The sequence below is a fragment of the Amblyomma americanum genome, chromosome 1 (assembly GCF_052857255.1).
Source record: "Amblyomma americanum isolate KBUSLIRL-KWMA chromosome 1, ASM5285725v1, whole genome shotgun sequence".
Lineage (NCBI taxonomy): Eukaryota > Metazoa > Arthropoda > Arachnida > Ixodida > Ixodidae > Amblyomma > Amblyomma americanum.
Window position 1 is genome coordinate 116,661,854 of NC_135497.1, and position 15,486 is coordinate 116,677,339.

Genomic DNA, 15,486 nt, shown 5'->3' on the forward strand with positions numbered 1-15,486 from the left:
GCGTTTTTATGGAGGCAAAACGCTAAGGCGCCCGTGTGCTGTGCGATGTCAGTGCACGTTAAAGATCCCCAGGTGGTCGAAATTATTCCGGAGCCCTCCACTACGGCACCTCTTTCTTCCTTTCTTCTTTCACACCCTCCTTTATCCCTTCCCTTACGGCGCGGTTCAGGTGTCCAAAGATATATGAGACAGGTACTGCGCCATTTCCTTTCCCCAACAACCAATTATTATTATTATTATTATTATTATTATTATTATTATTATTATTATTATTATTATGACCTAAGTCTCTGATGCTCAGGGGAGATGGCGGCTGTTCGGTGCCGGCGTCGCCACGTATACAATGCTCGAAAGCAGCGTTGTTGCACGTGCCACTGCAAAAGTTGCTGCTCTCAACAATGCAGATGTAATGTCAGTGCAGGTGGACCTCAGAAAGGTATCTGCCGAGAGAACTATGGCTTTTAAGCATTAGATAGCGAGCAGGGTGTTGACATGCTGAATATCAGCGGAAACAGAAAAAAAGAAGCTAAAAATAAACAACAGCTAGCTCTGGAACAACGGGACGAAAGAGGAGACGCTAGTAAAGCGCTGTGTTCTTTTCTTTTGTGTGTGTGTGCTGAACAGAAAGGGTTAGCGCGTATTCTTTCGCTCTGGCATTCCAGTGTATTTCGGTTGTGACTGCAGGCGGTATACAAGCGCTACTGCAGCCTTGAAAAACACTTGGGGCACAGAGAGAGAGAGAGCGCGCAGCACGTGCAGCGCGTCAGCCGGTGAAGTGGACGATCTGGTACACCGTCTCGGTGTTGTCCGCGGCCGACCCAGTGGGAGAGCTGGTGGCGCTGCAGCGGTAGACTCCGTAGTCTGCCGGCGACACACCGTAGATGTGAAGCGAGGCGTGGTTGCCCCTCGAATCCGCGAAGAACCGCCGGTCGGCCAGGTCCAGGGGCTGGTAGACGCAGCCGTACTGCACCGGGCAGAAGCACGGCCCGCAGCTCGGTGGCGGTGGACGCCAGGCGGGCGGCTGGCCCCGGGGATGCGTGGCCTTCACCCATACCACGTTCTGCGAGCAATGAGACGTAGGCCACGTGCATGAAGACACGCGGTGCTCCCTCAGGCCGCGCATGCGCACATGGCCCAATCGTCAATGAAATACTTGCATCCCGTACTGGATTCATGAGTAGCCACTGGCTAAGGATCATTGCATGCCTGTAGTAAATGACATGTGCATGCACTTAGAAATAAATAATTAAAAAAATGGTAGGGTTTTAACGTATACTTAAACGGAGCAGAAATGCGAAAGTATGTGTTTACCCTGGTAGGCTCATGGTTTCGCTTTGCTAGGTCGCCGGTACATCTGGTGACGATATTAGATCAGGCTAAGCTCCGATCGAGGCTGAGCAGATCTGATCTGTTGGCGCCGCAGATGGAAGTTGATCAAGACGACGAGGTTCAATGCATAGCGCGAGATTATGTTGCAGTTTAACACGAGGCGTGGATGGACCGCCACGCCGAATCACCGCGTTCATCGAAATCTTTGTACCGTGAGCAGTGCGCTTTGGTGCGGGGAGTGTACGCTGCCCTGGAAGAGCCGCCATAGCTGGCTCATCTATATCTAGATGCATGTGTGTGTCTCCCAGACTTTCGATGTTTTGGAAGGTGGGAACGTGCGGGGGTATGATGGGCTCGTATTACACAGCCTGGTGTTTTGTGGCATAAGCATACTCAGATGTTACTTTTCGGCACTATTTCCATGCAATAAAGAAAAAAACATATTGCGGTGACAGCACAGTGCTTTCGTGCAGTTGCTAGCGAAGCTAATCTGTTCGCGCCGCAGCGGGTTCGAAACCCAGTCACGGCAATATTTATTTTATTTCTCCAGGTTGGGCAAGGTCCTCCTCAAGCTCACTTCCCATTGGCTACAGGGCTACTTGCCCGAGCTTCCTCCTATTGGCTGCAGCTTGCGCGACTCTCCTCCGAATTAATCTGAGTTTACGCGAGTTACTCGGTCCGAGGCTTCACACACATTTTTTTTTGTTGTTGTAACCGCGTGAAGTAGTGCTTTTCTGCGCAGGCAGTAGTGCGCTGTGCATTCCCGCAAGAAGGCTCAACGCACGCAGCAGCAGTACAGCGAGTGCAATTTGTTATAAGACTATATGACCTCCAACGGAAATGACGAATGACAACGCGAAGGCTAAGACCTAGTACCAGTTTCCAGACGCAGCACTGCGCACCGCCAAACATACAATACGTTCTAGAAGAGGTCTGATACGGGCTAGTTAGCACATGTTGACGGAAAGCATGTAACAGCGCCAAGACGGGGCAAAGGAAACGCGACACGCAATTGCGCTGTGTGTGTCCACTTCCAGTCGTCCCATCTTAGCGCTGTTAAACCCTTTCCGAATGAGCGACATTCAAAACACGGCATCGTCAGCTTTCCCTCGCCACCGGACGTAGGAGTTCTCACCATTTACATCGCTGAGCATGCATGCCCGGACCGGCCACAGGGGTGCCTCGATGCCTAGCGTCGCGCTGGCATCGAGGCATGCACCCTTCTGGTCCCGACTGCACTCCCTCAATGCCCCGATTTCTGCGAAGCTCTCCCGCCTCGAAGCTCCACCATCTGCCTTGGATTTGCCCTGCCGAGCATGCGCATGACCACGTGGACCTGCCATCCCTATAGATCTTGAGGACAAACCGCGAGGTTTAATATTTTGGATGAAACCACATGAAGACTGACAAATGCGGAAGCGAGCCTTCAGCTAAGCGAACAGCCTGTCTTTAACGTCACCTCACCACCGGGCATGGCGCGCAAGAGTGCGAGGAAGCATTTGTTCTGCACCCGCCGCGGTGGCTCAGTGGTGAGGGCGCTCGGCTACTGATCCGGAGTTCCCGGGTTCGAACCCGACCGCGGCGGCTGCGTTTTTATGGAGGAAAAACGCTAAGGCGCCCGTGTGCTGTGCGATGTCAGTGCACGTTAAAGATCCCCAGTTGGTCGAAATTATTCCGGAACCCTCCACTACGGCACCTCCTTCTTCCTTTCTTCTTTCACTCCCTCCCTTATCCCTTCCCTTACGGCGCGGTTCAGGTGTCCAACGATATATGAGACAGATACTGCGCCATTTTCCTTTCCACAAAAACCAATTATTATTATCATTTGTTCTGCAGATAAACCTTTATTCCATCTACCCACGGTTTGAAAGAAAAGAAAATATCTCTTCGAAATGAACTTTGCTTTGATAGGCGCGTTTTGTTTTCCCACCAGCTCTTCGTTGTTACGGTCAGCACAAATTACGATGACGCTTGCATGACTTGCATACGCAATGCATTAGCGCAGCCCACAGCTCCAAATGTAACGGTATATAGTTTGTCGCTCGGAGGCGGTAAGCGAAAGCGCCGCTGTCCAAGAATGCCCCAGCAACGACACAATAAAAAACTTAGGTTTTGTCTGCACTTGTGCAAGTTCTGCCGACCAAATATCCTTACAGCGCGGCCGTTACAAAATTGGCAGTGACTTCTGAACCGCTTAACCCATACCAACAACCTACCGTATAAATTTATGTTAGCGGTAGGGTTTTGAGTCTGCCAAACCTTAGTCAGATTGAAGTATTAGAACCTTCCTCCGCCCATGTCAACAAATCTACAATAACAGCAACTCTAGCAAAAAAAAAAAAAGATACGCCATTAAGTGAATGGACGTCTTAGATGGTTTTACCACAGTCCTTATTATTGATACACATTGAGGACTGTTGCTCCGTTGCAAGATATGTTCGTGCTCAGTCGATTCATGCATATCTTTTCCATTTTTGTTACTTTCAGATTCGTTGGTATGGCTGAAAGGTTCATCCAGACCGCTTGGTAGGATACATCATGTAAAAAAAAAAAAAAACTCCCAAGGCTCACTTGGATGAAATGACCACGCAGCGTGCATTCTCGAGAGTGCCTACTTCCCAGACAACCTGGACGGAATCCGCATCGATCAGCTAGCGGGCGAACTCGGGAATTGCAGCTAACGACATGCTACGCCGCTTGCTCTGGAGGAAGTCTCAAGATGTGAAAGAGAAACCGTCGGCGTTCCAACAAATCTATATTGCTTCAAGCCGGGTAAGGTTCGAAGCTGGTAATCAGGATATAAACTGCCCCAGTACGTAGTGCTACATAGCCGAATACGTCAACGGCGTGGATGCAACCAAACGGCTGGCTAACTCACCGAGACGAGCTGGTTCCCGTGAAGGTCGCAGACTAGCTCGACGTCGCGCCCTCCGTTCAGGTAACGTACCGAGCCCATGCCAAGGAACTTGCCCGGGAAAGGGTCCAGGTTCTTGGGCGCCGGCTGCCGTGGATAAGGCGGGACCCAGGGTCCAGGGTAGGGCAACGACGGCGGCGGAGGAGGAGGCGGCGGCGGAGGGGGCGGAGGCAGCTCTGCGACCGGGTAACGGCCGTCGGGGTAGCCGCGGTGATGGTCAGGTGCGTACGGGTAGGGATAGTCGCCATGGCGCCCCGACTGCGCGTAAGGATACTGGAAGCCGCCCACAGCCTGTGCTGGCTGGTACAGCCAGTACTGATGGTAGCAGTCGGTTTGCGGCGGCGCGTGGTGGTGGTGGTGGGACGCCGAGCTCCGGCGACGCTCCACGGCGGTGAGCAGGCAGAGCAGCAGAGCCGTCCTCATGGCGCGCGTGTCTGGACACTGCCGGGCGGCGTCCCGGGAACCGCGGCTCTTTTTCTTTTCAGCGAGGAAAGAGGGTCCGTCTCGGGGCATCAGCCAAGCCGAACGGCCCACGAATCGCGCAAGGACGGCCTTGCGCGCCTGTCTCCAGGGCCGCCTGATGACGAGCCCCGGCGTGACCAGGAGCCTGGCATTGGCGAGGGGACGTCTGAAGGGGTGGCGGTCGTCGCTTTTGTCCGCCCCCGCAGAGGCGCCACGCTGAGGCGCCATTAATGAGGGGCCTCTTCGCGGCGCGACGGTGGAAGGCGTCCCCGGCAACCCTTTTCACGGATGGCATTGCCCGACGACTCCTCTAGCCGGAAACACAGCGCGTGCAGGCTCAACGCCTTAAGTCCATCCGATTATATCTCAAACATGGACACTGTATAGCGCTTATATGCGGCTTCGCTGTGCCGATGTTTAGGATGGCCACTTGTTCGCCGTTTTACTCTATAAAATCGGCTATCTCGTTCATTCTATACAAGGAAAGAACCGCAGTGCGCCGACAGTTAGCGCGCCGGCGGCTGAACGGGGCATGGTGTTATATAAGTATTCTCTCGCCGCTTCTGTTACTTGGACAGTTACTAACAGTTTGGTATACTTCATCATGTAAATGTTAGCAAGCTGTTCACGCACGCAAATTTAAGCTTGCACAGAGAGACGTGCGCCTACTCAACACCCGCATATTTGGTTGTGAGATGTGCATTTGAATTGGCAATAACTGATGACAGTGAAATTTTAAGTTTTCATCTTGAAACTTTAAAAAACACCCCGGCAACATGCTTTCTTAAGTTTTTATTATGCAAAATTTCATGACGCATGTTTCCTTCGCAGCGACGAGCAGTCACAGTGATAAAATTTCGCAATATGCTATAAACCAACCCAATCTGTTCCTTTTTCTCTTTCTTTCTTTATTCAATACTGCAAACCTTGCACAGGTCCAAGCAGGGTGGGTTAAATGGCAACAAAACAATAATAACAAAGCTAATAAGCATCAAGGTGCGTCGAAAGGCAATAAAGAGTCATTCCAGTCGGTTACAGTGCGAGTTTAGAGATTAGAGTTGGTGCAAATGATAAACAGAAAGCAGCGTCAAACAGAACTTGAATAATTCGAACTTGAAGGAGACCGAAATTATTTCCAATTTTGCAGAGTTCGATTTAAGGAAGCCCCTCGCTGTTGACGTAACCAAAGTGTCAGTTCGAATTGAGAGAGTTGGAAGTAATGAGAGACCACTGTATATATAAGCATTCCCAACGTGCAAAGGGTGCAGAAAGAGCAAAGAGAAAATAGGTTCGTGGCATTTTTTTTGTGCATAAAATGTTGTTATAAAAATTTTGCTCAGTACTGTAATATGTAGAGCCAGGTATGAATAGGTATGGCAGGAAAAACCGCTTCTCTTATACTTCTATAAAAACCTGGACAGAGAGCGATAGCACATGGCAAGGGAAGAAATTCTTGATGCTGTGCACGAAGCAGCGGCGAAAGAAAGGGGGCCTGACATAGCAGGCGACTAATGACGGAAGAGAGGGGAAAAAGTCAGCTCTATCTGGAGGGTATATCGCGCGTGCGGCCTTCAACCTGGTCCCTGCATCCTTCTTCTACCTCTGCTTCTGCACACAACGCACACTTCCGCCCATAACACTGAACGCGCGCCAGTCTCGCGATGAGGCCCTATCCGCTCATCTGCCCAAACGAGCAGAGCGAAGGGAGCTTGTCCGGTGTGGCTGCTCCCTTCGAGAGCGGTGCGTGAAAAAAAGAACTGGGTTAGCGGGCGGCCGGCCAGCCAGCGAACGCGACGAGGAAAACCGCGGACGGACTGCCGCGCGGGACGGGCCGCACTTTCCATCGCCATTTCGTAATAGGACGGTCAGCCAAGAAAAAGCGGGAACAATAAGCCATCGCGGCAGAGGGGGCGCCCAAGGAAGAAAGTGCCGGTGTTTTAGCAGTTTCACTCGCGCGGCGAACACGGGCAGCCAAGTGTGACTCCTGTTGTTTGTTGCGCCCCGGCGAGGCGGTTCTTTATTATTTCTTTTGTGCGCGCACGCGGGGCGAGCTGAGGCGGAGCCGCCGGGCGTGCCCCTGCGCTTCGCGCCCCCCCCCCCCCCCCCCCCCCCCCCATCGCAGAGCCGAGCGGTGAAAGCGACCGCGCGGCCATTACTATGTTTACCGTTGCGCGCCGAGTCGGGCGGACAACGCGATTACGCATGCCGTCATTGACCACCACGCGGAAGCGGTGCGCCGCATCCGGGAAACACAGCTCGTTATTAATTTTTCCAATCTGGTTGTACTCAACTCGAAACGATGCTCGACTGCGGCGTCGACACCGCGAATAAGAGGCGTAGTTAATTACTCGAGAAAGCTAGCTGTAACAGCCCTCGGACGTATCTCGAGAATATTCGAGGCGTGTCCTCGGCGAGTCAAGCGGCGACACGACCGTGGAGCAGTCAAAGCGCATCTTAACGAACCTGATCTTGGCGGTAATGGGTTCGTGGCGTAATTTCAAAATCGTATTGGCGTATTCCAATCGGCGATCCGGAGCACGTTTTCTTGTTCCGCGAACCGTAAAAGCATATTGAACGGGCGATTTGGATTCAGATCCCGAGTTCCGATTGAACACCCCAACACCGCTCCGGATTACGTGCTCCTTCGCGGATTCAGGGCGATGCTTCGGATCGCTGATTGGAATATGCCAATAGAGATTAGCGTTGTAATTAAGTGAGGATACTTAACGGTAAGAACGGACACACGGCAACAGCAGCATTTTCGAGCCAGACCTCTTTCACACGCGGCAGCGCGTACTGCATTCAGGGGCGCCGCGGCAACCTTTCCTTAAAAGGATGCGCGCTATCTCCGGCATGAAACAGCGTGTCAACCGACAACCACGTCAGAGGCTATCAACGGGGTGACTGGGCGGCCGCATACTTGTGACGTCGGCTGCGCGTGCTTTCAGTCGCTCGGCGCGCGGCGAAAGCTGCCAGGAGAGGGAAACAGGAGACGATACATGTGCACCGTTGCCGCAACGCTCTACTTCCGGAATCCGGCACGACCAGTGTGACCCTGACACGTACCGCGCGGCGCATCTCTGTCACAGGTGCGTCACTCAGGCACAGACGCTGTCCTCGCCTGGACATCCGGCACGATGCGCGGACGCGTTCAGGAAAGGAAATACGCCGTATTTATAGAGCTCACAAGGGCCCTGTAGCTTACCTGCATGAAGTAACTTTAACTTCAATAAAAAATGCTGCCAACATTAATGTTTTTGCGATATATATTCCTTTTAGCCTTCGAGAGAGAGAGAGAGTGATTTAATTTTATTTGCCTACTTGTGGAAACTTGGGCAAATGTGGCGAGTGAGTCCGTGGTAACTCAGTTTAGGAAAATAACAGATATTCATCATAGCGCGATCTGCTTCTGCAGGGAGCTATATGCGCACGCGCAGATGGCCCCAGGGGTGCGCCTGCCACTGTGCAAGCCCAGCTAGGTCCCCGCGTAAAGCTGGACACTTGTGCAGAACGCTAATTGCGCTACGCTGAGTATCTCTAGTGCTAATAGAGTGAGCCAAGGGTGATCGCGTTTTCTAAATTCTAAAAACTGATATGGTTATTACAAACGACCGGCTACAAATCGCTACTTGCAACTAGGCGCCTAACTCTCATAGTTCAAAAGTTAATTATTAAAAATTAGTTAACCAGCTTACTATTTCAGACGATTCACCGAATCACCGGTTCCCTAGCGTGCGCCAACACCGGTAATAGTATGCTGAAAAAGCCATATTTTTACCTAAAAAATCTATTTTTGAGAATCAGTATGTCTTCCCTGAAACACCTGGTATAGCAGACGAAGCTTGACGAGGTAATGAAACGTCTCGGTCTGCACCCGGTGTTTGTCTTAACTGCCGGAGCAATGCTCCAAAACTTACCTCCGCACGGCTTATAATCGAACGATCCCGATGTCTCTCCGCAATTTAATTCTCTTTTTGACCGATTGCAACTAGTGCTCAATAGCCAGCAAGCCATGGAGGACATGTGGAGGATGCTGACCTTTCTCGGTTAAAACCGAATAAAAAAAAAGTCTAATTCGGCGTACGTTTACAGATTTTTTTTTTCCCGGTTTAAACATTACACGAGAGTGGGAGGCCATGCTGTCCAGCTCCGACACGGACGTTCAAGCCATAGCCAGGGCGGAGGCAGCCGCCGCGGCCCAACGGCAATACCGGTTGCCCAAGAAAACTATCGTCCTCCGTCCATCCGCAGAAAGATCTTTTTCTCCACCACAACCACCGGTATATTATGTATAGTACCAATATTATGTATACATGGTGCAATGCGTCGCATTGCACCAGAATTCCGTTCGTTTTTGGAGTCCCCTTTCAAAGGCCTAGTCTCCCACAATGAGTGTCATGCTAACCAATTCTCACATTTATTTTCGTGTTCATTATCTGCTCTCAAATAGCAAAAAAAAAAAAACGAGAGATGAGGCACGTCCTTGCTAAACTGCCGCATATAGCCAGGCTCCACAAGCCCCCACTTGCATAACCTGACACTGACATCACAATTCAACACATCGCCAGCGATCGTATGCCTGGATTTATTACGACCACTTAAAGCGGACCACTTACAGCGTACACCTTTAATAGCACATATACGTGACGGTACGCGTGTATCTTTTTTTGTCCTGCGCTGCCCCCACTCTGCTCTACATGAGACGGAAAACAAACTCGCTCATCAAGTCTGGCCTACGAATTATTTGACAGCGCAGATTAGCGGGTGACTCCACTGCCTGATGGTTGATGGGGGCAGCAGAGCCTCCTGCTTTGTGCCTGACAAGGCCATGCACGGAACAAACAAACAAACAAACAAACAAACAAACAAACAAATTAAGCGACATCAACTTCCTGGCGTTGAGCTTCGGGGTCAAGGCAAACATCGCTAACGCCAGGGTACTAACTACATTGCAGAGCTTTAGGATATGGGGGGGTGCTATCGATTAGGGGGATAGGGGAAAAGCGGGGTGCCAGTACGCATGCGCAGGACAATAACACCCTATTCTAAAGGTACGCTGTCACCAACGCTGCGCTTTGTGCGCAAAGAATCCTCGAGCGCGCTGCGCTTGGCAAACCGAGAAGGATGGGGAGAAGGAGCGATGTGCCGCTTCCTGCCGCTAATCGCGCGCGTTGTCCGGAGTCTGTGAAAAAAAAAAAAGGCAATCAGCTCTCAGGGAAACCTCGCAGGGCGGTGCCGAGAAAGGCATCTGGCGCATGTCGCTGCGGACAGACTTCGTATACGGAGCCAGCAGCGAAGCTTGGCGCGTGGCATCATGCATAAACTGTGGGCATTCTTCCTATCTCTCGTCCACCTAAGCTTTTCCATCTGCCAGAAACGCAGCCTTGACAACTGCGGTGTCGCCGGGGCAGTGCGGCGCTCCGACGGTAAGCGATTAAGACCGCGCTAACAGTACGCGTACAGAAGAACAGTTTATGGTACTTACACCGCAGATTCACCGTCTACTAAGCGGATCATCGTAAAAGCCAGCGCAAACCAAATTCAATGATAAAATCATCCGTTGGTATAGGGGATCATGTAAGCATTTTCCGCGACTTCTTCCCTACACTGTCAACCAATTTGCACCGATAAGAGCGCTTTTGGGTCCCCCTAATTAACACCTTTGTACCCCTACATTTATTCACAATCAAGCATGAACACAACAGGCGTTTTACACGAAGTTTTACCTTGAACGGCTCAGCTCCTACATCGGTCCCACCGGGGCTCGCATGGCTACCCACATTGGAAAACAGGGTGCCCATTTCATAGCTCACTTCCGACCTTCAATACCTGATGTGAGTAGCCCACCGAGCTCCCGAATCGGTCCTACTTTGGTCAGATGTGGGTAGCCACTGAGGACAAACGTTAGGCTTTCATCTCGGTTAGCCCCTCCAATACTGACATCGGGCCGGCGCGGGTTCTAAAAGGGCAAGCCCAATATGAGTTTGCCCACATGTTCCCCACAGGGGGCCGGTGTGGGAACTTTAGGGGGCGCCCCAGCTCCGGATTTCCCCACTGTACTAATACACTAATTTCTGAAATTTGCTTTGTAAGCACCGGGGCAGTATGGGCTGCCCACACCGAGTCCATATTGCGCCTTGTGCACGAAGCCAACACTATCCCAGCGATGTTGGGTATCGCAGAGGCGCTGGTATTGCGCGGACAGCCCGTGAGTATGTTCCGAGCTCTAATGACGCTTCGAGAGCCTCAGGTAGTCCAGTGCATCCTGGTAAGGTGACACAGTTATTCCTGCGCATGGTCTGGTCATTTTGCCCAACTTACCAGACTAACATGTAATCTTTAGTAATCGAGTAAATACGCGTATGATTACATAACAAGTCATCATTGAGAGTACGTATGGGTGCATATAATACAAATCAGGGAACTGAAATAATGCAGGCATAATACGATGCAGGCACGCCGGTGGGTTCAGCCCCACTGCAGCCAATGTAGGACCATCTGCGCCGATGCATCGGCAGCCCTATTTGGGATTGCCGCGTTTTTTCCCGTATAGCGCCCACACTTGTATTGCATCTGTCTTGAAGTCCCCGATAAAAGTTCGATGTAGGCACCACGTGGCAGCCCCGCCGGGGTCGACGTGGAACGGTTTTGTGTAGGCAGCCACAAATTAGTTTTCCCGCATACATTTATGTTGAATCTGCCCTCACGTACATTTGGGCGCGCCCGTTTTCCAGCTCCGCCATGGCCCATGTGGGACCTAAAGCGGTTTCGTGTGGGCAGCCCCAGTTGTGCTAGTAACGTTTTTTTTTTTTCAGCCTTGACGTGGCATATCTGACCTCAAGTACTCGACAAGGGACTCATGTCGGCTAGTGTAGGAATGTGGTCTGAGTTAGTCCTGGCAATGCCCTAAGAACCCATGCAAGGGCAAGGCGAATTTTGGGCTGACCCACTTATGCCCCGCAGGGGGCCGACGTAGTCATTAGAAGTAGGGTGCCTCAATGTAGAAGGGTTGCCCCACTTGCACATGTGGGACTCATAGCCCCTGTTGCATTTGGGTTGCAAGCCCCAAAGGTAGCGTTGGCCTGGCGGCCTGGGGCAAAGCTGGAAACATCCGAAGGTCCCGGCAAAGGAAGAGTCGACTGGCAACAGAACAACTAGTTTATTCTGGCATCGCAAAAGAGCAGCCGGTCAGGGCGACCACGTTACTCGAAGGAAGGAATCGAAGGCTCTCCCTCGCGTCCGGCGCAGCTGTCTTTTTTTATACCCTCGGAGTCGAGGGCAAGAGGGAACGGCTTGGGAAGAGTCATCCGATACGGCGACGCTTGAACATGTTCAGGCGTGACGGGCGCGTCCGCCAGGCCGGCGCCGGTCAGACCTCCTCGCCTCCCAGTTGAGGAGCTCCTCTCCCCGGCTGCCGCGCTTTGACAAGCGTGGGCAAAACAAGCACACACACACACACGCACGCACGACGACACGTGGCACTGAAACATGCCTGGACGCGCTTGGCGGGAGGCGTTGCGGCCGCGATGAACGAAGCCGCGGCGTCCGTTGCATCCGCGCCGGCTATACCGCGCGTCGTAGGTAGGCGAGACGTAACAGACCGCCCCGCCGGGAGAAGGAGATCCCGATGGTCAGGGGACTGCATCCGCTGTCCAGAGGGATGTCGCTCGATGATGCTCGTAAACGAAACCGATCGTCCCTCGACGTTGCTTGAGCGCAGCGCACAGAGAAGGCCTCGTTCTCGGGTTCAGGATCACATAGGACACTGTAAAGTCACTTCGGGAGAGTTGCCATTTTTGTGCTCGTTCCCAGCAAGCGTTAGAACTACGCCGAAACGCAACCGCTCAGTCAGCAAGCACGAGACAACCCTCACTAAGCTCTGCCAGGCTCTTTCCCCTTTTATACTACTGCCTAGTTCCTTACAGTAGTCAAGCAGCACTCAGAACGCGTCCACAAATTGGAAAATTGCACTAGAAAGCACATAATCACTTTGAAACACTAAACAAAAGCAATATGTTAAAAATCCTGCCTCAGGAAGAAAACATCAGTAACCAACAACTTTGAGGCGGATTCCTACGTTAGGGGCTTCGACTTAAGCCATCGGCGTTACCGTTGAGACTCCCCTTTTTGTAACGCACCTCAAAGGAATATTGTTGCAAAGCGAGGCTCCAGCGCAGGAGGCGGCCATTTTTGGGAGAGATGGTCTGCAGCCATTGGAGAGGGCAGTGATCCGTCTCAATGATAAACCTCGAGCCGGCTAGGTAGCATGACAATTTCTGAACGGCCCACACGAGACACGCACACTCTTTCTCGGTGGCGCTGTACGCCTGCTCACGACAGGTCAGCTTACGACTAGCATACAGGACGGGGTGTTCCACTTCTCCATTGTCCCTTTGGCACAGTACAACGCCCATGCCTCGCTCACTAGCATCGCACTGAACAACGAACCCTTTGGTATAGTCTGGCGATCGTAGCACAGGCTGGCTTGTTAGGGCGCTCTTTAGGGCGCTAAAAGCTCTCTCCTTTGTCTCGCTCCAGACGACTGTTTGGGGCTCTGTTTTTCTTAGAGCATCCGTCAGGGGAGCCGCGATATCGGAGTACCTGGGGATGTACCTCTGATAGTAGCCGGCGACACCCAAGAACGACCGAATATCGGTCTTCGTGCGCGGTTGCGGGAAGTCTCGCACAGCGGCCACCTTTATTTCAGAGGGGCGGCGACGACCCTGTCCAATCACGTGACCGAGGTAGACAACCTCGGCCTGTGCTAATTGGCACTTGGGAGCCTTGACTGTCAAGCCCGCTTCGCGCAGGCGGGTTAGCACTGCCCGCAAGTGTGCCATATGCTCAGACCAGGATGCGGAGAATATCGCTACGTCGTCTAAATACGGTAAAGCAAATTCTTCCTGTCCCCGCAACACTTTGTCCATGAGGCTTGAAAAGCAGTATGGCGCGTTCTTCAAACCAAAACTCAAAACTTTAGGACGGAATGTTCCCATTGGTGAAATGAACGCCGCATACCTACTAGCCTCCTCTGTAAGTGGAACCTGCCAATAACCCCTGACAAGATCTAGGGTGGAAATAAACTGAGCGCTACTAACTTTCTCAAGGCGCTCCTCGATGTTAGGGATCGGATAAATTTGATCCTTAGTGATGGAATTAAGCCTGCGGTAGTCGACGCAAGGACGAGGTTCCTTGCCCGGTACCTCAACTAAAATCAAAGGGGAGGTATAATCACTCTCACCCGCCTCAATAACACCGAGCTGTAGCATTTTCTTTACCTCAGCCTCCATAATATCGCGCTGGCGGGGTGACACCCGGTACGCCTTGGATCGTACTGGCTCTGGCGAGGTAAGTTCTATATCATGAGTAAGGACAGAAGTCCTACCAGGCCTCTCAGAGAACTGACCTTGAAACTCTTGTAAGAGTTGGTGTAGTTCGGTTCTCTGCTCAGCTGACAGCGGTGCTTTAATGATTAAGTCACTAATGACCTGATCAGTGTCTTCCCTGTTCGTCACTGAGCCTAGTCCCGGAAGCTCGACCGGAAGCTCTTCGGGAACGTTTACCATCATACACACCACTGCTTCCCGTTGTCTATAGGGTTTGAGCAGATTACAGTGGTAAACTTGTTGTGCTTTCCGTTTTCCTGGCAGACTCACCACGTAGTTAACATCCGACAGTTTTTGAACAATCCGTGCTGGGCCCTCCCACTGCACGTCGAGTTTGTTTTTTAGCGATGTGCGCAATATCATCACCTCATCGCCCACCTCAAAACGACGGGCCCTGGCTGTCCGATCATAATAAACCTTGGCCCTCTGCTGGGCCTTTGCCATTGCTTCACCTGACAACTCCTGTGCCCTTCTTAAGCGTTCGAGGAGACTAAGCACGTACTCGACCACGACTGGGTCGTCGCCCCTGCCTTCCCACGAGTCTCGAAGCATGCGAAGCGGAGACCGCAGCGAGCGACCGTACACCAGCTCAGCTGGCGAAAACCCCGTAGCCGCATGCGGCGCGGTCCTTAATGCAAACATCACCCCAGGCAGACACAGCTCCCAATCACTTTGTTGCTCAAAACACAATGCTCTCAACACGCGCTTCATGACGGAGTGGAGCTTCTCAACGGAATTCGACTGTGGGTGGTACACTGAGCTGTGTAACAGCTTTACCCCACACCTTTCGAGAAAGGCTGTCGTCAAAGCGCTAGTAAACACTGTGCCCTGATCTGACTGGATTTCCGCAGGAAAACCAACTCGCGCAAATATGGACAGTAGTGCATTGACTATCTCAACTGAGCTGAGTTCTTTAAGCGGCACTGCTTCAGGGAACTTTGTCGCTGGGCAGATCACAGTCAAAATGTGTCTGTACCCCGTGGCTGTTACCGGCAGAGGTCCCACTGTATCAATAACGAGCCGTCTAAAAGGCTCCGTAATGATAGGCACCAACTTCAACGGCGCCCTCGATTTGTCCCCTGGTTTGCCAACCCGCTGACAGGTGTCACATGTCCTCACAAAGGTTTCTACGTCACGAAAACACCCTGGCCAATAGTACTCTTGCAAGAGACGGTCCTTAGTCTTCTTAACTCCTAGGTGTCCGGACCACGAACCGCCATGCGACAAGCGCAACAGATCCTGACGGTAGCACTGAGGCACGATCAGCTGATCGAACTCGACTCCTCTGCGGTCTAGATACTTCCGGTACAGGACCCCACCTCTTTCCACAAAACGAACATTTTTCTTGGCGATACCTTCTTTGACATTGCAGCGCATGTTTTCTAGGCTGCCATC

The 15,486-nt window shown here is 52.1% G+C and overlaps 2 protein-coding genes across 2 annotated transcripts in view; one reads left to right on the forward strand and one right to left on the reverse strand.

Annotated features, from left to right (window-relative positions):
- LOC144113519 (uncharacterized) lies at window positions 1–6,788 on the reverse strand. The gene is made up of 2 exons (XM_077646630.1): window positions 4,208–6,788; window positions 1–1,060 (listed from the first exon to the last, which is right to left on the reverse strand). The coding sequence occupies exons 1-2, from the start codon at window positions 4,931–4,933 to the stop codon at window positions 764–766; spliced, it is 1,023 nt and encodes a 340-aa protein (XP_077502756.1). The 5' UTR covers window positions 4,934–6,788; the 3' UTR covers window positions 1–763.
- Window positions 3,934–15,486, forward strand: part of LOC144113521 (uncharacterized) — a 26,459-nt gene continuing 14,906 nt past the window's right edge. The window contains exon 1 of the mRNA XM_077646635.1: window positions 3,934–4,101. The gene's annotated coding sequence lies outside the window, so the exon portion shown is untranslated. The remainder of the gene's footprint in view (window positions 4,102–15,486) is intronic.